Source organism: Rosa chinensis, chromosome 3, assembly GCF_002994745.2.
Source record: "Rosa chinensis cultivar Old Blush chromosome 3, RchiOBHm-V2, whole genome shotgun sequence".
NCBI lineage: Eukaryota > Viridiplantae > Streptophyta > Magnoliopsida > Rosales > Rosaceae > Rosa > Rosa chinensis.
Window position 1 is genome coordinate 12,668,386 of NC_037090.1, and position 24,609 is coordinate 12,692,994.

Sequence of the window (24,609 nt, forward strand, 5' to 3'; positions counted from 1 at the left end):
ATTCTTTTCTCACTGGTCCTAGTACATCACTTGAGTGGGGTAAGGCTATTTGGCACAAAGCGGTGCAGCCCCGGAAAAGCATTGTATGTTGGAAGGTTTTCCATCTTAAGATCATGGTTGATGAGGTACTGCAGAGAAGAGGTAAGATCCTTTGCTCCCAATGCTCTTTTTGCTACTATAATGTGGAATCGGTCTCTCACCTATTTCTAAACTGTCCTTCGCTTGGGGAGTTGTGGACATGGTTGTTTGATATATTTCGACTGCAGCGCTCAGTTGGATTAACCTTATAGGGAATTTTTGACTCGAATATGATGAACCAATTACCGGTGGCTTCTAAATTATTATGGAGGCTAGCAGTTTGCAATATATTTTGGTGCATTTGGACTGAACGGAACAAAATCAGGTTTGATGGCAGGGTTTTTGAATTCCAGAGATTTAAACAGTTCTTCATTAATTCTTTTAAGGAATCGGCGATGTGCTACTTTGCTCCTTGTGGTCGGATTGGTACTGCAGCCCAGGTTTATTCTTTGCTGGGAGTTTCTCCACTTAGAGCGCGGGCCCCAAAGTTTACCCCTGTGGTTTGGGCGTCTCCGCCTCCGGGTTGGATCAAGGCGAACACGGATGGGTCTTTTTCAGATCCTGCTAGAGCTGGCTTTGGCTGAGTATTTAGGGATTCAGATGGTCTCTTCCTGGGAGGATTTTCTTATAATGCTGCTGTCCCAAGTGCTATTGATGCTGAGGTTCTGGCAGTTATTGAAGCAGTTGAGGTGGCAATGGTTAGACGTTGGACTCATGTTTGGTTGGAAACTGATTCTGCTTTGGTGGTGCGTTACTTCAATAAACCTGATCTGATTCCTTGGAGATGGCGTATCCCTTGGATGAACTGTTTATACAAGATTAGCCATTTTACCTTTCAGATATCGCATATATTCAGAGAAGGAAATGCATTGGCAGATAAATTTGCTCGCTATGGTGCTTTGAATATGGGGGCAGTTTGGTGGAGGAAGCTCCCTACATCCTTTCTCTTAGAGTATGCTAGAGACTTGGCTTCTAGAGTTACTTTTCGCTTCTCTTAGTGCAGGCTTGTTCTTATTTATTTGTTCTGTTACACTATTAGGTCTTGGTTTCTTAATTGTTATGTTCTTATTTTGTACTGCGTGGGGTCTGTCTATTCATCCAGGGAGGTTTCTGTCTAGTCCCCCTCCCATGTTTGTATCTTGGTTCATTTTAATAAATTTCTGGCAAGGGACGGGCGGTGGGCTCCCGGTTGTTGCGGTCCCCTTCGGGGTTGTGTGGGTGCTAGTCTCCCCTTTCAGACTGCTTCAGATGAGCTAATATCGCCTAATCCTTGCTAGTTTATTAAAAAAAAATTTAAAAAAAAAAAAAAATATTACAACGATTTGTGGAACAATACTCGGCAAAAGTGCACCGACATGGTGACTATTACCCGAATAGTGATCCAACTAGACTTCGCAATGGAAATCCATACTGACAGACTGATGGAGCCAAGAAGGCCCCGACTCCAAAAAAAGCAAATGTTGACTAACTTTTAACGCCTCTTTTGCAAGCCGGTGGGCAACCTTGTTGCCTTCCTGCTTCACAAAATGGCAACTACGAATGTGAAAAGACTTAACTAAAAACTTAACTTCATCAATAATATGACCTTCAAAACTTAGATCATCAGAACTATCATGTAGAGTGTTGATGACTGAAAGAGCATCACCTTCAACCTCTAGGTTTGAGAATCCAACGTGGATCGCAAAGCGGAGTCCATGTAATAGTGCTAAGGCTTCTACTGACCTGGGAGGAATATTGCCCACCTGTGGAACAGCTAAAGCCCCTTTTAACAACCCTTGATGATCCCTGAACACCACACCCAGTCCACATACTCCATTTTTCACATCACAGGCCCAGTCAAAATTCATCTTCAGAGACCCTATTCTTGGAGCTATCCAAACCACTCGATTTTGGAGACCTTTGCAAATTTGGACCTGATCCTTTGCAAATTTTGATGGCGCAATCATGAACCCAATGCCAAAGATGAGTTTGTCATATGCATTTTGGCTCTCATACGCAACCTTAGTAGATTCGTCTCGGCTCTCAAGGTTGCATTCTTGAATGATATCTGGTTCTGAGTGATTTATTTTAGGCTCCATGACTTCTTCATTATTAATAACCTTGTCTACATGAACAATTTCATCTTTAACCTCTTCTTGGTTATCATGGATGATTTCTTGTGGAGATTCTTCCATTAGAAAATTTTCTGGCTTTTCTTCAGATAAACTATTAATCTCAACGGGTAAAGAAAACTCTTTGGACTTTAACTTCTTCTCAAAAACCTTATGAGGGTAATTCTTGATCGAAAAATCTCTAGGCAAAAATTTTTCGCTAAGAATACCTTTCATCTTCCGCCATGTCCGAACACGCTCTTTTCTTTGCCTCTGACGAGAGCTTTGCAACTTATCCCACCAATAAGCAGCATCTTTCTTCAGCTTCCGAGAAACCATCTTAGCTTGTTTGTGTTCTGGAACCTCCATGATCTCAAAGAATCTATCCACTTTAACCTGCCAATCCAGAAAATCCCCCGCCCTCATGTGACCAAAAAAGTAAGGAATATTAGCCTTGGTTATGAGAACCTCGGAATCATAATTAATATCACCTCCACCACCACGTGGAGCTCTAGCACGTTGTGCTTCCCCACCTCTGTTACAGTTGTTGTTGTTTCCTTCCAACAACCCATGAAATTCTGCCATTTGAGCGTTCACGGTAGCGGTCATCTATGCAATCAGCTGAGCGGTAAGCAGGGCATCCAAATCCGCACTTGTAACTGGGGTAGTACGTTCATCACCCATGGATAATCGAGGTAAATAAGAGAGACAGGAAAGACCTGCTCTGATACCAAATGATGCTGGAAGCATGAACACGATAGTAAGAGGCTCCGTCAAGCTTCGAAAGCTATATGAGATGAGCTAGAATCCACTAACAATTATGGGCACAGCAGTAAGAAACATAGAGAAACTTCTCTAATATTTGATTTTTTATTGATAACTTGAATAAAAATTACAATCTAAGAGGTGCCTTATATAGGGCACATAGCATAAAATACAAATAGAAAACATAAAGAACAATATATTGTAGACTAAAACTAGGAAACTTAATTAAACCTGATTAAATAAAAATCGGAAATAGAATCCTAGATACTAAAGAATATTACGCTTGGAATCTCAATCAAGATTTTGCACGAGAATCTCGATATATCTAAAAGAGTAATTTATGGTTAATTCCATCATTAAGAAGCCTATTTGAATACCAATTTTCAATATTCAAATTATTCTTCTTAATGTGAAGACGCTTCTTTCTTTTTGAGATTTTTTTGTTGAAATTGGCTAAAATAGTCAAACTAAAAAAAATGAAAAATCATAATTATAGACTTAAAACCTATAAGGAATGTTTAATTATGTGAATGAGTGTAGATTAAAAGAAAATATAAAAATAGGTTTTTCCTAATAGGAGCTTCATTTTTTGGGTTTTTTTTTTCTTCTAATTTTCTCTTAATTGAATACTTCTACGAACGAGGACCTTTAATCGAACACATTTGGTTTTTGTGTTGCTCCTCTAACAAACATGGCCATTTTCGTCAATATGGTGTTAAATTGTTCACGTAGAAGAGCTCCTATGTTCAATCTCTTTAGCCAAATTGGTCCCTGAGTTTTACCAAAAAAGTTAAACAAACTCTGCAGATGGTAAATCATGGAGCCGCAAGCAAGTTGTTGCAGGGCATGAAGGATGTTGTAGCTGAGATTTTTGAGCTCCCTTTAGAAGAGAAGAATAAGGTTTGTATGCCCTCAAATGACATACAAGGCTAGCTATGGCCATGCTTATGTGGTTTCTGAAGACCAGATATTGGACTGGTCTGACGCACTGGGCATCGTTGTTTAACCATCCCACCATAGAAAGCTTAAGCTTTGGCCAACCACGCCCAAGAGATTCAAGTCTGTTTCTGAAATCAAATACAAAGTAGTCCATGAACAAAGTCAAGAAGAAATAAGAATTTTTTTTATTGGCCTTATTTGTTTCGGTTCCAATAATTTTGTCATGCTGGCGTTTAGAACAGTACTTATTGCTCTCGTTGAGAACGATTTCTAGACCAGGGCTACTTGCTTTAACGGCGGTTTAACCATCTGAATTTGCAATGATATGTTGTTAGTAATTGTTACATTTTGTATTGGTGAAGGTAGATTATTGAGACGTACTCTAGTGAAGTTGAAAAAGTTGGAAAGGAGCTCCTGAGTTCTATAACGGGGATGAAGAAGGATGCTCTTCTTGGACTACATCAAGAGTTGGTACAAGCTTTCACAATCAACTATTATCCACCATGCTCTACGCCTGAGAAAGTGCTAGGTCTAACTGTCTAAGCCCCCACTCCAATGCAAGCACCATAACCATACTTATGCAAGAAAACAATGTTAACGGATTACCGATACTAGTGCAGCCAATTTCAAACGTTTTAGTTGTGAATGTCGGAGATGTTATTGAGGTACGCAAGTAGTAACAATAATTTCAGAGGATATGAAACAGAAAAATCAATCGACTCGAATTGAACGATAACGAGTACATAATTATGCTCATCAAGCTTCCTATATATATTTTTTATCTCTCTTAATTTCATTACAGATATGAAGCAATGGACAGTACAAGAGCATTGAGCACATAGCTGTGACAACAAGAAATAGAGCGAGGTTCTCTTATGCGTCATTTTTTTTTATCTACATGACGATGTGGAAATTGGACCGTTTGATCACATGGTCGGGTTGCCACTTGCCAGGGTCCATCCAAATGTACAAAAAAGTCAGATATGGAGATTATCTGAGGCAATCGATCGATGAACATGAAATTGGAGGGGAAGGCGCACACTCAAATGGCAAAGGCTGAACCTTAATCCGATCGAATTTCAAGTCTTCCATATGACTTTAAGTTGGTTGTAACTTTTGTAATCTGGAAATTGAAGGTCAAGCACGGATGTAATTCCATTTTTTCTTTGTATGTTCAGCAATTCGTACGACATATGCCAGCAGTGAATTAGAGGTTTTAGTTCAATTAGCTAGCCATAGCCAAATTACAGGATTTCGATAACTAACAAACATATCAGAGAATGATGAGTCCATTGTTATATAAACTGTAATACAACCAAAGAAAATTAAACAAAATTTTTTCAATTGATCTGATAGTTTTTCATTTGCTCATATCACGCACAAATGTGGCAATATAGACATTATTTTATGTTTTCGGATATAAGAGAAGAAATTTGACAAGACAGTGACTTTGAAATCAAAGAAGATAAAGGTAATAACTCTTGTATGCTTGAAGTGTTCATATACAGTATGATGCTATTTATATAACCATTGATGAAGGCCTAGCTACTACTAGAGTACTAGACAATAGATCACAATCATCACATGTGCTATCTGAAGGAATTGTATTTTATACCATTGAAGTGTGGGGTTTTGGTGAAGTCTGGAGCTGACATATAGCAATAAAATTGGTTTCTTGTAGTATTGATTCCGTGCACTAGTTGTCTCCTCTTGTGGGGAAGAATTCCAATAGTTCATTTGGGTAAGAATTACCTATGTGCATCCTGATTGCTGATGCTACTGTGATAGTCACCTTGCTGTGAGATTAGAGTTATTAATAAGTTGGTTACCAAATCTTGGGAGTGGAGTGGACTGATAGTAAAACATAACAAAATGGCAAAATGCACCATAATCAAGCGGCTTAACAGCTTTGTCATAAAAAATAAATAAATAAAAGAGCAGTTTAACAGCTTTGATAATATATAGTTAATTATATCAACGTGGCTCCACTTTGAGTCTTTGCATTAAAAAACATAAGAGTATTTCTCAAGTAATAATATTCATGCATTATATATAACAAAAGGCAAAGATATTACACCAACTTTGATTTTTAATCAGATTTCTAATTAGTTCTACCAAAACACGTTTTATACCCAACACTTTTTCTAATGAGAGAAAACTTATATAGCTCCACTGACACATGCTGCACGCCCAAATTAAAAAGCAAGCAATTAAGCAACCCAACGTACCCTTTTCTTTTATATACATATATACCTCCTCCTCTAGTCGTTAAAGCCAACCCATCTGCTATACACAACAGGAAATTGAAATGAGTAGTCTTGATATGGCATCTCTGCCAGTGGAACCAAATGTTCAAGAACTGGTTAGGAGTAATGCATTAAAGATCCCCGAGAAGTACCTTTTAAAGAATATAGATCAACAAGACAAGCCAAAGAGTATAGCAAACACTAGTCATGATTTTTCTTCTGATGATATCCCCATCATCCATTTTTCTCTGCTCTCAAGTGGGCACGAGGATGAGGAGCTTAACAAACTGGATCTGGCTTGCAAGGAATGGGGATTCTATGTGCTATTTATAACTGTATTTGCGATTACTATAATTAATCGAGCTAGGCTGTAGCACTCTAGATTGCTATTGATCGATGTGTAAGGATATGTTACCATTTCGAGGATGAATATACGAAAACAGCCGGTGGAAGACTTCCAAAATGAATATAAAACTAACATTAATTGGAACTTCATGCAGCTCGTTAATCATGGAGTGGCAAGAGAAGTGTTGCAGGGCATGAAGGATGGTTCTGCAAAGTTCTTTGAACTTCCTTTAGAAGAGAAGAATAAAATTTCCATGTCAACAGCAAAAGGCACACGAGAAGGCTATGGACAAGCCTTTGTGGTTACTGAAGAGCAGACCCTCGACTGGTCCGACGCACTGGTTCTCAATCTTTACCCATCCCAGATAAGGAACCTTGAGTATTGGCCAACCACACCAAGGGGATTCAAGTATGTTTCTTTTTAATTTGTGTGTATAGCTTCTTGGGTGCGGACGTCCGCACCTAAGCATTAGGTGCGGATTTCCATTTTTTCCTCACTTTTTGGTCACACATTTACATTTTAACAGTTCAGTTTTTAGGTCCTAATGTATAGATCATCTCTGCAAAATTTCAGCCAAATTGATGATTGTTAAGGTATTCAAAACTGCAATTTACAACAATGAATACGAACGGTTCCGGTTCGACAGATTCGGAACCGTTCATATTCATTATTATAAATTGCAGTTTTGAATACCTTAACGATCACCAATTTAGCTGAAATTTTTCAGAGAAGATCTATACATTATGATCTAAAAAACTGAACGGTTAAGATGTAAATGTGTGATCGGAATATGGGGAAACTAGGTACGGATGTCCGCACCCAAGAAACACTTTATATATATATATATATATATATATATATATATATATATTCCTGTTATCCTGTAGCTTAGGTTAACTATTTTCACTTCTGCTCACCTTTTATGAAGTAATCTGGCATTTCTGTTCTACGTGGTTAACAAGTTTGCAATTTGAGCCCATATCATCGTCAATAAAACCAAACACAAAAGCTCTATTCTTTTTTTTTTTTTTTAATAATGCATACTTGACGTTTGTGAAGGGAGGCTATTGAGGCATATGCTAGTGAAGTTAAAAGAGTTGGAGAGGAGATCCTTAGATCTCTGTCTTTAACTATGGGGATGGAGAAGGATGTTCTTCTTGGACTGCATCAAGATTTGGCAGCAGCATTGCGCATAAACTACATTCCTCCATGCTCTATGCCTGATAAAGTACTAGGTCTAAGTGCACATGCGGATGCAGGCACCATTATTGTACTTATGCAAGAAGATAATGTTATCGGATTACAGATTCGAAAACAAGGACAATGGGTGTCAGTCAAGCCGATTCCAAACTCTTTGGTTGTGAATGTTGGAGATGCTCTTGAGGTAGTTAGCTAGCTAGTGTTGCATAATCAAATTGAAGGAGTACAAATTTCTTTAGGCTCTATAATTTATATTGTTGCTATATATGACAGATATGGAGCAACGGGAAGTACAAAAGCATTGAACACAGAGCTGTGACAAACGAAAGCAAGGCAAGGATGTCTAATGCATCATTTATCTTTCCACATGTCGATGTGGAAATTGAGCCGTTCGATCATATACTGGAGTCATCAGGGACCATTCAGATGTATAAGAAGGTCAAATATGGAGATTATTTGATTCAATGCTTGAAGAGGAAAATGGAGGGGAAGGAACACACTCAAAATGCAAAATTAGGAAGTACTTAATTAAATGAGCATATCTTTCTATTTTCATTTACTAGAAAGCATATTTAGACATTTATATATGCATGATGATGATTTTAAATTTTTACGTGGCTCGTGGTCGATAACATACATTAAGGTCCCATTTTATTGTTGTTGCGTTGTATTCGGATTGTATTGCTTTAGCCTTTAGGGACTTTAGCTATCATCCCACTCAGTGGAGATCGAGTGCTTTTCGTTGAATGTTAATTACTTTCATCTAAATGAAATTTAACATTTCCTCTCGTGATGCAAAGTGACAGAAAATTCGTTGGCAAAAACTCCCCCAAAAAAAAAAACCTCTCACATTTGTTGACAAAATGGTCATGGGTAAATTAAGCTCTAATAAAAAGGATAAAAAATAAAGTATTCAATATATAAAAAGATTGTATCATTTGCCGGCAATATTTGATAGTTTTACTATCAAATATTGCCGGCAAATGATACAATCTTTTTATTGAATACTTTATTTTTTATCCTTTTTATTAGAGCTTTACCCATGACCATTTTGTCAACAAATGTGAGAGGTTTTTTTTTTTTTTTTGGGAGTTTTTGCCAATGAATTTTCTGTCACTTATAAAAGAAGAATGCGTCTTTTGCTAACGGCATTTCGTTGACAAAAGCCGACCTTAAAAAATCTTTTTTTTGCCAATGAAATTTCGTCTGTCAAAAGCTCCAAAATTAAAAAGTATTTTTAGCAACGAATATTCGTTGGCAAATCCACCCATAAAAGATCAAGTTAATATGTCCCCGGCGCGGTTTCAAACTTTCAATCATCATGCACTCATTTCGTACTTTCTATTTATGAGTTTAATAGCTTTTTATTGGATCATAATACCTGATTTCATCATTTTATGGAGAATACACTGTTTTCTTGAAGTTTCATCATTTTTATGATTGCATGACACACACACACACACGACACTATGACAGATATGAATCCTTACAAGAGCGTTGAACACGTCCGTACAGAGATGTAACATACAAAACCAAGGCGAGGATATATCCTATTCGATCATCCTTTTATGTATCACATGAAAATGTTGAAATGGAACCCTTTGATCGAATGGTACTGGAATCCCTGGGGTCGGCCACTTTGGATGTACAAAAAAGTCAAATTTGGAGTCTGAGGCAAACCAAGAAGATGACATTTGATGGAAGGCACCCATGTCAATACGTTGCCGAGATTATTGGAAGTCAAAGCAGATGGTTTTAATTTCCAAAACCCAGCCGAAGACATGCAAGAGATCCAAAGAGCTAGATCGATCAAGCTTCCATCATCACTTTAATAAATTTAGTCCGTGTGATCGACATGCAAGTTTCTGTTGTTTATAGTTTAGAAGTATTGCATCCTACTATTTAGATTATGCCTTTATGCTTGTTTGCCTATATATGAATGTGGAACCATCACTAAATTATAATCAACTTCCTGTTATTTTTCTCCAGGATACGATCGAAAAATGACTTATGGTACCTGAAGCTCCTAATTACAACTTTATTTCTCGGCCTGCAGGTTATCCTTGGAGTTTCCGAAGCAATAAGGTAGTACAATATATCCAATAAGAAGATGGTAAATAAACCACTAAGCTAAACTAGAAAGATCGAAAGGTCCAACTCTTCTACATGTAAGCACGTAACTAAGGAATATCGATACATGGGAAGATGAATATCCCACCTTAGATTACAAACAAGACTCAGTGATCGGCCGGCCAGTTAGTACGTACCTAGTAGAGCGTACTGGTCTATATATAGAACTATTGGTGCTTGAAGTTTTTAAGTGCTGAACTGTACAAAACGGAAACATGCGTTCAGGTACAGATGAAGGATTAGTTCAAGTAGAGGTTGCACCAACTTTTGCTCCATCTCTCCCAGTGCCAAATGTTCAAGAGATTGTGAGGACTGACCCTTTGCAGGTCCCCGAAAGATACCTTAGGGATCAAGAAGCGATTCCAGAGAATAAAGATCATACTACTTCTGACCTATCTACGGAGATTCCTATCATTGATTTTTCTCTTCTTTCGAAAGGGAACAAGGAGGAGCTTGACAAATTGGACATGGCTTGCCAAGAATGGGGATTCTTTCAGGTTTTCTATTTATCATCTCCTAAGAAAAATTCATGTGCTATTAATTCACCCAATTTAAATTAAGTTTAATTCAAATTAATAACCTTGGTGACTGTTTTTACTTATATTATTAGTAAAACGGCACTAAATTGTTCTATACATATATGAATTTGTGAAAATCGTCAATACTATAAGAAATAATAAACGAATTTGTTCATATATGTCCAAGGTGTACAGTAAAACGCTGCGCACAGAGCCACAACTAAGCTTACCTAGACTCTAACCAATACCCATGTAGCTTTTGTGAAAAGTGAAAACTAAAAACAACTGCATATTACATATGTTTCTACCTAATTTTAGTATATATAAAGGGTAATAAAGCTTGTAGTCCACCTTCGTTCAAGTGCTGCAGCTAGCCTATTCACTCCGTCTTAAAAGTTCCTTGCTCTGCCTATTGTAAAATAGGGAGTATTTTAGAAATGTGTACATATGATTGCATTAGGTATATTTACTAACTAGGGTGGATCGGAAGTTACAGGTTTCAAGGGCTTCGTTATGTAAGTGTTTTATTTATTTTGCAGATAGTAAATCATGGAGTAGAAAAAGAAGTGTTGCTGGGCATGAAGGATGTTGCGGCCAAGTTTTTTGAGCTTCCTCTGGAAGAGAAGAATAAGGTTGCTATGCCTTCAGATGACATACAAGGCTACGGCCATGCTTATGTGGTTTCTGAAGACCAGATTCTGGATTGGTCTGATACATTGATTCTCATCGTGTACCCAACTCATTATAGAAAGCTTCAGTTTTGGCCAGCAGTACCAGAGAAATTCAAGTAAGTTTCTAAAATTTATTAACAGAAGAAAAAAAATCATATTGCTCTCGTTGAGAGTCGAACTCAAGACCTCCCGCTTACTAAACGGGTGCTCTAACCAACTGAGCTACGAGAGCTTTTTGTTCAAAGAGTAAAATTGTAATCTTTTTAGGTAAAGTAGTAATATTTAACTCTGACTTCCCATTTGTGGAAAAATTTTGTTTGATGAAGAGAGGTTCTTGAGGCATATTCTAGTGAAGTTAAAAGAGTAGGAGAGGAGCTTCTAATGTCTCTATCGATACTCATGGGAATGGAGAAGGATTCTCTTATTGGCCTCCATAACCAGTTATTACAAGGTGTGAGGGTGAACTACTATCCTCCATGCTCCATGCCTCATAAAGTACTAGGACTGAGTCCACACTCGGACACGAGCACTATAACCATACTTATGCAAGAGGACGATGTCACCGGTTTGCAGATTCAGAAAGGAGGAGAATGGGTGTCAGTCGAGCCAATTCCAAACGCTCTTGTTGTGAATGTTGGAGATGTTCTTGAGGTAATGAGTACGAGGGTACTGAACTATAACAAATTTAAGGAGATCGAGTAGTACCAGCATTGTCTTTAACATGCATGTTTGTTATTTCTATGACAGATATGGACTAATGGGAAGTACAAGAGCATTGAGCACAGAGCTGTGACGACCAAAAACAAGGCGAGGTTATCCTATGCAACATTTCTTTTCCCACATGACGATGTGGAAGTTGAACCAATTTATGATATTGTGGAGTCACAGACGATGTACAAGAAAGTCAGATATGGAGATTATCTCAGACAGTCCATGAAGATGAAGCATGCGGGGAAGGCACACACTCAAATGGCGAAGATCGAAGGCTAAGCAGATGTTTCTGTTTTCGGAAGCTTAGAGAAAAGATTAAGAGAGACTTTAGTCTCAAGTCTTCCATCATGATTTTTTTTTTTTTTTTTTTGAAAGATGAGTGAGAGATAGGAGTAACTGACTAACTTGATACACATTTATGCAAGCGTACGTATCATTGTCAAGATATGGAAGTATTAAGCCCAAAATTATGGTACCACAGGGATTAGTGGCTAACCCACAATCCTTGGGTAGTCGGATCAAACTAAAGTCACTAAGCAAAGAAAAGAAAAATAAAATAAAATAAAAATATTAATCTAAGGCACCAAGTCCTAGTAATGCTCGGCTTTGGTTTTCACCAAAGCCTAATAAAAACTAAAAGTGGTAGCTATTTACAATGAGGTAGAAATTGTCATTTAAAATTGTGATTGTAATTTTCAAATAACTAAATTGCAAGAATTTAAATGAAAGGTTTAGCTAACAACTAAATTAAATTAAGAAAAGAAAAGTAAGAAATGGAAATTAGGTCACTAGGGTATCCTCCTAGCTAAATTCAATGCACAAATATATTCCGACAATGGCCAAACAATTTATAGTGGCATCAAGAACCGTACCCAAGGCTCTTCAAGGCTCATGGGTCATTAGATTCCTTAAATGGTATTCCTACTCTAGATCAAGGGCCGTAGAAACTCAATTGAGACACTCTAGAGCCTTGTTAGGGCCTCTAGTTGCACTAAAAGGTGAAGAGTTTTAGAATCAGTTCCCAAGCTAGCTAACCAATACCCAATCGAAATTGGTATTGTAACTAACCATGTTCTAAACAAGTGTCCTAGCCATAAACTAGAGAAGTGATTAGGTCCCCTAATTTGTTATAGACATGCTCATCTACACATTCAAGAGTTAATCAAGCTCCTAAGCATGCATCTAAGTCAAATATCATATAATAGAACATATGCCAAACACGAAATTGAAAACCATGAAATCAAAACATATTTATTACGTACATCAAATCCATACTAGGGCTCAAACCCTAGTTTCCCAAAGAAACTACTCACTACCTATATATAGAAACATCATCAAAAGTATAGAAAAATATGAAAGAGATGATAAGGAAGAGAGGGGAGAGTTGACTTAGTCACTTCTAGCTATATGCTAGTATGAACCAAGCAATTTCTTCATCTAACTACCCAAGATGGAGGTGTGGTGCTCTTGATGATGTCTCCTTGAAGCTTGAGTGAGTTTTTCTTGTATTCCTAAAACAAAGGTAAAGAAATAAGAAAAATGGAAGGGGATTGGCTTGAATCATATACTCTCGCATGCGTACGAATCGTGTCAAGTAAGGGAAATATTTGGACCTTAGTTTATCGTACCTCGGGGATTTGGCGTTGAACCTAACTGAGATAATTGGTTTTAGGACAACTTGAATGCATAGAATAAAATTATAAAATGAAAACTATAAACAATCAAGGCTCCAAGCAGCCTTGGCAATGCTCTGCTTAGCTCACACTAAGCCTATTCAAAGCCACTAACTTGTAACCTCAAGGTGAATATACACAAATGAGTCGATAGATTCAATGATTGAGAGTTGATTTGAATTTAACAAAAAGTGATAAAATGTAAAGTGATTACTAAAAATGCAGAGAAATTGAACTAGAAAAGTGTAAACAATATAATGAGAATGTCGGGTACTAGAGAGGTTCCTTCACCCCAAATCTCAAGTGTTGGAAGCTAATCTAATGTATATGCAAATTTTCTACTTTGGCGGTAGTCATATCCAAAGGACCGAAATTCCCTTTCATGGTATTTCTACTCCTGTTTAAGAGTCGTAGGAACTCACTTGGCATGAATTAGAGCCGGTTCAAGGGTGTCTAATTCACATCAAGAGGTCTAGAGATCGAGAAATTAGACTACTAAGCGATCCGCCCGCACATTCACGCAATGGGTGTAAATTAATCACCATGCTTATAACCCCTCGAATACAAAACTGAAAGTTTTTAGCTTAGGAATTAGAGGGGGTGAAGCCTCTAACTCCGTCCTAGACATGCTCAAAATACACACCCTAGAGTTGACTAGGCTCCTAGATATGCATTTTAACCCAACAAAAATATATATAAACATCCATCATATGAAAATTGCATCATTACATTAAAATAAGCATCTTTTACACAAGATTTGGACTAGGGCACACAACCCTATCCCCCAACAACAGAACTACTCACTACCCATCATTAAACAAACATCAATATACATAATTTAAAGAAGAACAAAGTGAAGAGAAGTAGGAAGTAACAAGAACAAGACACAAATTGCTATATAACAATTATGGATAGCCTTGATTTATGGCTCCCACTTTTACCCAAATTTGATGTTTATGAAGCTCTTAATGCTTGGGATTCCTCTTTGAATCTTGTGAAGTTGATGAAGCTTTTTGGTGGAGTAGTGAAGAAAATGTAGAAAAATGGGTTGGTGGTGTGATTCTTGGTGAGGAGAAGAAAAGATGAGAATGAGCGAGGAATTTTAGTGAGGTGGATTTTGGTGAAGATGTGTGGATCTTAGTGAGGAGAAGAAAAAATGAGATATGGAGTATGGTGGAGTATGGGTGTGTGGCTTTCGACTCCCCAAGAGAGGAAGAGGAATGAGTTAATTAAACTGAGTGGCTAGGATGGTTTCGTGAGAAAGAGGAAAGGATAGGGGACAAATGGCATGGCTGGAATATATGGTTGAGGGGGAGGGAGCGACGTCATGCCTGGTTAATCACAAATGACATGGCTGCAAGGAAAAGGATGAATCACGTGGAGCTATTGGCTTTACTAAGCATGATTAACCAAATAATTGGTTAATTAATTGATTATCTGCCAATTCATTTAATTAAGTCTCTTTCTTTGCTTTTTTTTTTTTTTTTTGTTTCTTCTCCTGTTCTTTCGCTTTTCCCGAACTCAAGCCAAAGATTTTCACATATTTGCTTGCATTGACTCATTGACCATTGTTGACTTTTCGTCTTTTTTTGTCAATAACTCCAATTAGCTCCATTTTTACACAACTTCTTTCGAAATCCGCAACTCCGCTTATTTACTACAAAATAAATAAAAATGGATTAATTACATAATAATTGATTTGAGGATTAACTTATTTATAGTGTTTTAGATATAATTACATGCATAAAAATGAGTGTAATTAGTAACCTCCCTAACACTATTGAATTAATCAAAGAAAGAGAGGGGGGCAAAACCAAAACCTTTCAAAGCAAACTAACAATGAAACAAAACTAGCAAAACCGAAACTGAGAAGACCCATAATGTCACTATTACAATAGGACAAAATAAAAGAAGTAGACACATCTCACCACACCAGTTGAGTTAACGACGTACCGTGATTAACCAATGCATCTGCAACTTTATTCCCTTCATGAAAAATATGAGAAGATTGAAATGTCATATTTGCGATGCAACTTAAACAATTAAGCCAACGAACACAAAGTTACCAAGGTACAAGCAAAGGAGAGCGTAGATAGTCTAGCACAAATGACGAGTCAACCTCCAACCAAATGTGTTTCCAATCACGAACCCAAGCAAGCTCAGTAGCTGTTATAATTGTCAAAACCTCCGTCGCTATAGAACTAGGAATGTCAATGTTGGAAGAAAAAGCACCCAGAACATGACCTTTAAAGTCATGAAATACAGCACCAAAACCTCCAACACCCTCTACATGCTTCCAAGCACCATCTGAGTTAATCTTCACCCACCCAATGATCGAAGGATGCCAAACAACCTCAATTACTCTAGGCGCTCTCCGCAACCGTCACTTTGCTCCAAAACACTTTAATATTCGAAGATCTTGAACTGAATTACTCATTTGACCATTTGCAAGCCGACTAGCCGCTCTAACATGACCCGAAATGAGTTGAAAAATTGAAGCAGTAGAAAGCAACTTGCTGTCAAATATGGTCTTGTTCCTAGCATGCTATACAAACCATAAGATCGATGTGAAAGTGATCAACCAATGCTCTTTAAGCTGTGAACTACGTCCCATACTCAAACCTTTGTGAAATATATCCATAAGAGTATGAGGAATAACACCCAATTCAAAAAAAGATGAAAAACAAGACCATATAGCAGCTGTAAAAGGACAAAGCAAGAATATATGTTGTATGGATTCAGTACATGCACCACAAAGCTCACATCTTGAAACCCAAGCCACCCCCCGTCTTTGAAGAAGATCATCACAAATTATTCTCCCTTTTAATACTTTCCAGGCATATAGAGACATTCTAGGCAACATAAATTTAGACCATATAAGTCTTACACCAAGGCTGGGAGGGAGATGGATGACTTAAAAATTGATAAGCATGTTTTTTCGTTAACTCACCTATTGATGAAGGCAAATGAGCTTGTCCTCTATTGATGCGTTAGTTGCAAAAGAAACTTGCCTAATTTTATTACACAATGCTGGAAAGTGAACTTGAAGAAGATCTGGAAACACCCAAGAACCACCAACAATAAAATTAGGAACCAAGTCCTTATTACCTCGCAGGTCAACATGAGCACCAAAGTAATCAATAATAGGCCTCCCCATAAAATTATCATGCCAAAAAGAAATCTTGTCTCCTAAACCAATCAACCATTGAGAATTTTCTTTGACAACACCCCAAAAAGGACGAACTCCCGACCATATAGAGGAAGAGGCATAAGAGCGATGTTGAGAAAATCTATTCTGAATAAATGAACAACCTAGCTTCTGATGGAAAAGAATAGATCTCCCAACAATGCTTCAACAAAAGAGAACGATTAAGAATCACAAGCTGCTTCAACCCTAAGCCACCCTCATCCACGGAAGCCCAACAAGATCTCCATGCCACTAGAGGAATCCCACGTTTATCAATTGAACTAGACCAAAGAAAATTACGTACGGCACCATACCTCAATACGACGTAGCAAAGAGACCGGCCACTCATACACTGGAAATGTGTAAACAAACATACTGTAGATGACCGATTTGATAAGTTGGAGTCTTCCGACCATGGACAAAAATGAGCCCATCCAACTTGATAATTTAAGCCTGATTTTATCCACAATCGGTTGAAAGTACAAAACCCGTGGCTTGCCTTTAAAAATAGGAGCACCCAAATACGTGAAAGGGGCTAAACCCAATGGAATACCCAAGAAACTCGAAATCGAATGTCACTGCCGATACATATGCTTGCCAATGAAAACTTGCAACTTGTCCTTATTAACTACTTAGCCTGAAACACCCCCATATTCCTTAAAAAAGCTCATAATTTTAAGCAAATTGCATTTATCACCCCGACAGAACACAATAACATCATTTGCAAATAGAACATGTGAAGAACCAATTGAGCCTCTAGGAGAAGATATACGATGAAGGTGTCCATTAGAAATCATCATAGAGAGTTGCCTAGTAATGTCAAAATAAGGATAAGCATGTATTTTTTGCCCTGTGCATTATTTTTGATAATTAAGTAATGTAAAATCTCATGTGTGCAATTTGCATAACAAAACTATGGAGATGCTACTAGTTCAATCAAAGAAGTCATTTTGTTTGTTGCAACACGATCATCTGTGATGCAGTTGGATTGATAACTAGGTTTACCAGCAATAAACCTAACAAAAGGATTCTTGAGTCCACCAGAGATAAAGAGAAAATTCTCTATTTGATTGATAAAAGTTGAAAAGATAGGTTCTGCAGCCACTTGAGGCTGCTTAAACAAGAGAAATAAAACCCTAGGGCGACTAACATTGAACCCTAAAGCCCATGGGTAAAAACGAAAACAACCCAAAATTAAATAGGAAAACCAAAACTCGAAAAAAATAGAAAAACTCAGTTTTGAGGCCCTAAACGACCCCGAAAGCCCAAAAAAGACTACAGCTCATTGCTCTTGTTTCTGGCGCGATTCCCTTTCCAGAAAGGTAAGGCACGTCCCAATCGGACACTGAGCTGTTTCGTGTCTACTAGTTACTTTTTGTTTTCCTCCTTTAGCACGATCCAACTGTTCTTCGAATTTGGCTGCCATCTGTTCTGCATCAGTCTCCTCCACTTTCGAAGAACTCGACCCTGAGTTCTCATCTGAATAAAGAACCTCATCTTCACGAAACTCATGCAGGTCAGCCACATTAAAGGTGTTAGAGATACCCATGGAATCAGGAAGGGCAATAACATAAGCATTGTCGTTGATCTTCCGCAGCACCTTAAAATGACCATATTTTCTGGGCTTCAACTTGTTATAGGTACCAACAAGAAATCTCTCCTTCCTCATAAACACCATCACGTCATCACCCTCTTAAAACACTTTGACTCTGCGATGTTTATCAGCTGCAACTTTATACTTAGCATTAGTTTCTCCCAGCTTGGCCTTAACTTCGTCTCAAACAGCTTGTACATCTCTAGCCATGCCCTCAGCAGCAACACTAACACCAGGAACCTTAGGAAGCTTCACCAGATCAACCACATGTCGAGGAACAGCAGTATAAACTAAGGAGAATGGTGACTTCCCTGTTTCACTATGCACAGCACTGTTATAAGCAAACTCCACTTGTGGCAAAGCATAATCCCACTGTTTGGGTCGATCTCCACAAACACTTCGGACCATGTTACCCAAAGTTATGTTAGTAACCTCTGTCTGGCCATCAGTTTGAGGATGAGTTGTGCTGCTACGGTTCAAAACTGTTCCAAACATCCTCCACAAGGTAATCCAGAAGTGGCTAAGGAACTTTGTGTCTCTGTCAGAAGTAATGGACTTGGGTACTCCATGCAAACGAACCACCTCTCTGAAGAACAGTTTGGCTATATTATAAGCATCAGCATTCTTCTTACATGCGATGAAATGCGCCATATTAGAGAACCTGTCAACTACTGCAAACACTGAATCCACACCTCGTTGGGTACGGAGTAATCCCAACACAAAATCCTTAGCAAGATCCTGCCAAATATCTTCAAGAACAGGTAAAGGAAGATAAAGACCTGTGTTTTGGGACTGACCCTTAGAAACCTGGCAGGTGTAGCACTTTCTCACGATAGTTCCTACATCCTTCTTCAACTATGGCCAGAAATACCTCTCCTCAAGGCTAGAAATAGTCTTGTCTCGGCCCAAGTGCCCACTCAATCCCCCTCCATGCAGATCTCTGATCAGTTTCTCCCACAATGAATAACTAGGTATACATAGCTGATTGCCCTTGAATAAATATCTTTCATTCTCATAAAAATCTGCAACTGCATTATTGTTGTTGCACTTGGCCCAAATCTCCTTGAAATCAACATCTTCCTCATACAACTCCTTCAAGAGATCAAACCCCACAATCTCCTGAGCTAAAGTGACTAGCAATGAAGCCCTCCTACTCAAAGCATCTACAACCCGGTTAAGAGTACCAGATTTATGCTGAATCACAAAAGGGAATTTCTGCAGAAAACTCATCCACCTTGCATGCATCTTATTCACAGTTTTCTAGCTATTAAGGTACTTCAAGGCTTGATGATCAGTGAACAGTACAAACTTCCTCTGAATCAGGTAGTGCTCCCATTGCCTCAATGCTCGGAACACTGCATAAAATTCTTGGTCATAAGTACTCCACTTCTGACGAGCTTCTCTAAGCTTTTCACTAAAGAATGCTACTGGCTTCTTCTCTTGTGACAACACATCACCTACCCAACGCCACTAGCATCACATTCAACCTCAAATACCTTGTCAAAATTAGGAAGAGCAAGAACTAGTGCAGTACAAAGTTTCTCCTTGATTAAGGTAAAACTCTTCTCTTGTTCCTCTCCCCATTGGAATTTGCCTTTCTTCAGACATTCAGTAATAGGGGCAGTAATGGTACTAAAATTCTTCATAAACCTCCTGTAGAAAGTAGCTATACCATGAAAGCTCCGCACCTCAGAAACTGTTTTTGGAGCTGGCCATTCTCTTATTGCTCTCACCTTCTCTTCATCAACCTGAATGCCTTCTTCTCCAACCACAAATCCTAAAAATAACAGTTTGTTGGTACAGAAAGTACAATTCTTCAGGTTAATGTACAGTTTATTTTCCTGTAAAGCTCCCAAAACCTGTCTCAAATGTACCAGATGTTCTTCCTTGGTCCTGCTATAGATCAATATATCATCAAAATACACCACGACAAATGAACCAATTAAAGGACAAAGAACCTGGTTCATAAGCCTCATAAAAGTGTTGGGTGCATTAGACAACACGAATGGCAAAACCATCCACTCGAACAAGCCATCCTTGCTCTTAAAAGCTGTCTTCCACTCATCTCCTAGCTTGATTCGAATATGGTGGTAACCGCTCCGAAGATCTATATTGGTAAACACTTTGGAACCCTCCAGTTCATCAAGCATGTCCTCCAAACGAGGAATGAGAAACTTGTACTTCACAGTTATCTTATTTATGGCCCTGCTATCAACACACATCCGCCATTGATTGCCTTTCTTAGGAACAAGGAGGACTGGAACTGCACAAGGACTCATACTTTCACGAATGAACTCCTTTTTCAACAAGTCTTCAATCTGCTCCCTCAAAATCTCATTCTCCTTGGGACTCATTCGATAATCTGGCAGATTTGGCAAACTAGCTCCAGGAACCAAATCAATTTGATGTTGAATGTCCCTCATAGGTGGTAGTTCGTTGGGCAACTCATCTGAAATCAACTCTTCAAACTCTCCCAACATATTCTGCACTTCCTTAGGGATCACCACATCTTCCTTTTCTGCAGCCAACAACCCCTTTATCACCATTGGGCAGAAAACTTCAGATTCTTTAAAGGCCTCCTCCATCTCAAATTCATTACTAGACAAGGTCAGAAAACTCTCCCCTTTCTTTCCACCAGATTTCTCAAATTGACACACAGGAGCCATAGAAATTTTATGACTATTCCACATAAACATCATCACATTATCTCTGCCTTTATAAATCACATCCACATCATATTGTCAAGGTCGTCCAAATAAAATATGACAAGCATCCATATCAATAATATCACACAGAACTTCATCTTTATAATGCTTACCAATGGATACCGGTACTTTGCAGGAATTAGTAACTCGAACTTGTGGACCATTCTTGACCCAACCAAGGGAATACGGTTCTTCATGAGGCTGCGTAGGTAACTGTAAGTATTCCACCAGCTTCTTGGCTACAAAGTTTTCACAGCTCCCATTATCCACAATCAAATTGCACACTTTGTTATTGATGGAACAAAATGACCTGAAAATATTGTGTCGCTGCCCATCTTCTTTAGGACATAATAAGACCCACTGCAACACAATATTAACCTTTTCAGGAGACTCCTCGTCCGCAAACTCAGCCCCATCATAATCGTCACCTCTTCCTCCTTCTTCTTCATCTTCATCATATTCACATATAAGAGCAGTTTGTCTCCTCTCAGGACACACATTAGATTTATGCCCAGGCTTGTTGCATCAATAACAGATGTCTGCTGTAGGTCTAGCATAAGGATTATTAAGCCTCTGGTTCGGGGCCCTGTTTTGAGCACCACTAGAACTACCAGCCCCTTTAAAAGGAGGATTGGAAGCCCTAAAAGCGTTTTCTGTTTTCTGCAGTGTGGTTTTACCCTTGTCAGTTGAGGAATTAACCAAATCTGTGCTCCTTTGGTAGTTATATCTCTAAAAAGAAGAAGCTCGTGCAGGCTTCTCTAACAACTCTGCCTTCAATGCTAGGTTTGAAGCTTCTGCCACAGTCCACACAGTGACTAACCCAATTTTCTCCTGAATGAAAGGCTTCAGCCTACTGATATAGCGAGCCACCTTCTGGCCTTCAGTTTCTCCTAGTTCATTACACTCTGAGTAGCGTAGGAACTCAACGGTGTACTCAGCCACTGTCCTAGTTCCCTGGATGCATTCAATATACAACCTGTACAGAATCTGCTCGTAATCATCTGGCAAGAATCTCTCCATCATCAACTGCTTCATTCTTCGCCAAGTTCTAACACCTTGTTTCCTTTGCTTCTTTCGAGTGTTCTACAATTTATCCCACCAAACTGCAGCAGTACTCTTCAATCTCCAGGCAACATGCTTAACCTGCTTATGTTCAGGCACTTCCATAATCTCAAAGAATCTGTCCACCTGAAGCTGCCAATCCAGATAATCTTCTACACCCAAGTTGCCTGAAAAGAAAGGAATCTCGGCCTTAACTTTGTAATCCGGGTCAGTTTGTCCTTGGTGTTCATGTTGCACAATTTCTTCTTCAGACTCAGACTATGAAGTATTAACAACAACCTCACCACGTGGAGCCCTAACTCGCTGGCCTCCTTCCCCACCTCTATTCCGATTATTGTTGCTGTTTTTGTTGTTGTTGTTGTTGTTGTTGTTATTCCTCTCACCCAACAATCCACGAATTTCTCCAATCTGATTATTCATGGAATTGATGGCAGCGGTAAACGCTGTTGTAAGAGCTTCAATATCTGATTTCGTAACTTCACCCATTGCTACTAAGGCAAATAAAAGAGACAGGGAAGACCTGCTCTGATACCACCTGACGCAGTCGAATTGATAACTAGGTTTACCAGCAATAAACCTAACAAAAGGGTTCTTGAGTCCACAAGAGATAAAGAGAAAATTCTCTATTTGATTGATAAAAGTTGAAAAGATAGGCTCTGCAGCCGCTTGAGGCTGCTTAAATAAGAGAAATAAAACCCTAGGGCGACTAACATTGAACCCTAAAGCCCATTGGTAAAAACGAAAACAACCCAAAATTAATTAGGAAAACCAAAACTCGAAAAAAATAGAAAAACTCAGTTTTGAGGCCCTAAACGACCCCGAAAGCCCGAAAAAGGCCACAAGGCCACAGCTCATTGCAAAGCAATGAGTCTTGTTTCTGGCGCGATTCCCTTTCCGGAAAGGTAAGATACGTCCCAATCAGAAACCGAGCTGTTTCGTGTCTACTAGTCACTTTTCGTTTTCCTCCTTTAGCACCATCCAACTGTTCTTCGAATTGGGCTGTCATCCGTTCTGCATCAATATGTGAATCATCAATCTATGATAGTTAAATAATCCATCAACTTAAAAACTCTAAATTGGGTAACTAAACAAAAATAATCTTAATTATCTTATCAACAAAACTACTGTGAGATCAATTATTGATCTTAGGTGCTCAATAGCTTTACAGGTACGTCACTATTGCAAGGGGATCAGAATGTACTGAGTTTTTTTGTCCTTTAGGCGCGTCGCTACTAGTATCCAGTTAGAAATGAAGAGGCTATGGCCTATCAGTAAATGAGAAAAACAAGTTTATTGCGAAATATAAACACAATAAAATGACATGGCTAGATTTTTTTTTTTTTGAAGGAAGGACGACAAGCTATATTAAGTGAAACTGAAGAGTACATGGAGCGATGCACAAAACATCGAAAGAAAGCAATAAAACATAACAAGATGCACAAACACCTTTATAATAAAGAAAAAACAATAAAGCATAACTAGTTGCACAATCGCATCGAGAAGGAAAGAGAACCAGGTATCCATGTGACTTGATGCTGACTGGCATCGCTGCACTGCATATGTCACTAGATCAGTGTAAATGTAATAGTAACCGTAACTGTAACCAGTGATACGAACACCTAGGGGAGGTGATTCTCTCACCCGGAGTTTGAAAGTAACCGAGGGTGTCAAAAACTCGAAAATTAGCAAACGAACTCCCAAGAACCAGAACCAATACCAAATCAAAATGAGCAGTTGTCTTGGATCCAAGATCCAGAATTAAGGACAACCCGGGTCCCAAATACAGATCCAAATCCGACCTGAATCCAAAATCAAGTCTGCCAAAACAGACATGACCACGGTCCAGGCCCAATTGAAAAAGCCACATAACCAAGATCCAGCCCATATGAAAACACTCTGGGTACCCGAGCGGCTGGGCACCCTTCCTGGGCCACACCACCACGCCTCCAAGACAAACCGCCGCGCCTTCGGGGTAGCATGGCAAAGACTAGACCGCGAACACTGCAACCAGATGGTCTAATCGCGAAGCCTCTTGCCCAACGAACCTGATCTTAGTGCCTTTAACCACCATAAGTCAAACCGTCGTCGCCGAACATGGGCTGAATGCCGTGACTCTAACCAACGTCGGAACAACGCGGCATCAACCCCACTAGCCAGAGAGCAAACCGGAAAATAAGAGCCGAGATCCCAAATGCGATTTGGATCCACGGATCCGCAAATGAGCCTCCTTCTGGAACTTGCCGGAGGACGAGCAATATCATGCCAAGCAGAAGTGATTGAATCCCATCTAGAGACCGACAGGATACGGGTGCAACAACCAAGGGGTTGGACGGAAGGGATCCACGAGTTCAGAGAACTCGGCAGCCAGGTACCAAGGGCACCATCAACTATCGGAAAGCACAACCCTAGGGTTGGCCGCATCACAAGGGAGAGAGCGAGAGCTCTCATATAACCTTTAATAGTTATTTATGCGCATTAAATGACATGGCTAGATAGAAAACACAAATTACTAAAATATTAAAAGAAAGTACTTGTATTAAAATAGTGACGGAAATTGTGAGACCATAAAAATTACATGAAAATTAACCAAATTAAAAGTTCTTATATCTAAAATTGTGACGGAAATTGGAAGACTACAAAGATTACAAGGAAATTAGCCAAATTAAAACAGCGAGAGCGAAAAATGGAAATGTG

At 38.8% G+C, this 24,609-nt stretch overlaps 2 protein-coding genes and 1 non-coding gene across 3 annotated transcripts; 2 read left to right on the top strand and 1 right to left on the bottom strand.

The window, feature by feature from the left end:
• Positions 1–6,195: 6,195 nt before the first annotated feature.
• On the top strand, positions 6,196–8,192 carry LOC112195402 (2-oxoglutarate-dependent dioxygenase 11-like). Its single transcript, XM_040516959.1, has 4 exons — positions 6,196–6,453; positions 6,619–6,872; positions 7,524–7,848; positions 7,938–8,192. The coding sequence occupies exons 1-4, from the start codon at positions 6,196–6,198 to the stop codon at positions 8,190–8,192; spliced, it is 1,092 nt and encodes a 363-aa protein (XP_040372893.1).
• A 1,817-nt stretch (positions 8,193–10,009) lies between these two features.
• On the top strand, positions 10,010–11,973 carry LOC112195157 (protein SRG1). The gene is made up of 4 exons (XM_040516960.1): positions 10,010–10,291; positions 10,852–11,099; positions 11,310–11,634; positions 11,791–11,973. The coding sequence occupies exons 1-4, from the start codon at positions 10,010–10,012 to the stop codon at positions 11,971–11,973; spliced, it is 1,038 nt and encodes a 345-aa protein (XP_040372894.1).
• TRNAT-AGU lies at positions 11,142–11,215 on the bottom strand. The gene has a single exon. It is a non-coding gene; the product is annotated as a tRNA-Thr (tRNA).
• Positions 11,974–24,609: the final 12,636 nt, after the last annotated feature.

Coding starts and splice junctions, on each gene's coding strand:
- LOC112195157 (XM_040516960.1), top strand. CDS start 10,010: ATGCGTTCAGGTACAGATGAAGGATTAGTTCAAGTAGAGGTTGCACCA. Junction 11,100..11,309: donor GCAGTACCAGAGAAATTCAA/GTAAGTTTCTAA, acceptor TGTTTGATGAAG/AGAGGTTCTTGAGGCATATT. Junction 11,635..11,790: donor ATGTTGGAGATGTTCTTGAG/GTAATGAGTACG, acceptor ACCAAAAACAAG/GCGAGGTTATCCTATGCAAC.
- LOC112195402 (XM_040516959.1), top strand. CDS start 6,196: ATGGCATCTCTGCCAGTGGAACCAAATGTTCAAGAACTGGTTAGGAGT. Junction 6,873..7,523: donor ACCACACCAAGGGGATTCAA/GTATGTTTCTTT, acceptor ACGTTTGTGAAG/GGAGGCTATTGAGGCATATG. Junction 7,849..7,937: donor ATGTTGGAGATGCTCTTGAG/GTAGTTAGCTAG, acceptor TATATATGACAG/ATATGGAGCAACGGGAAGTA.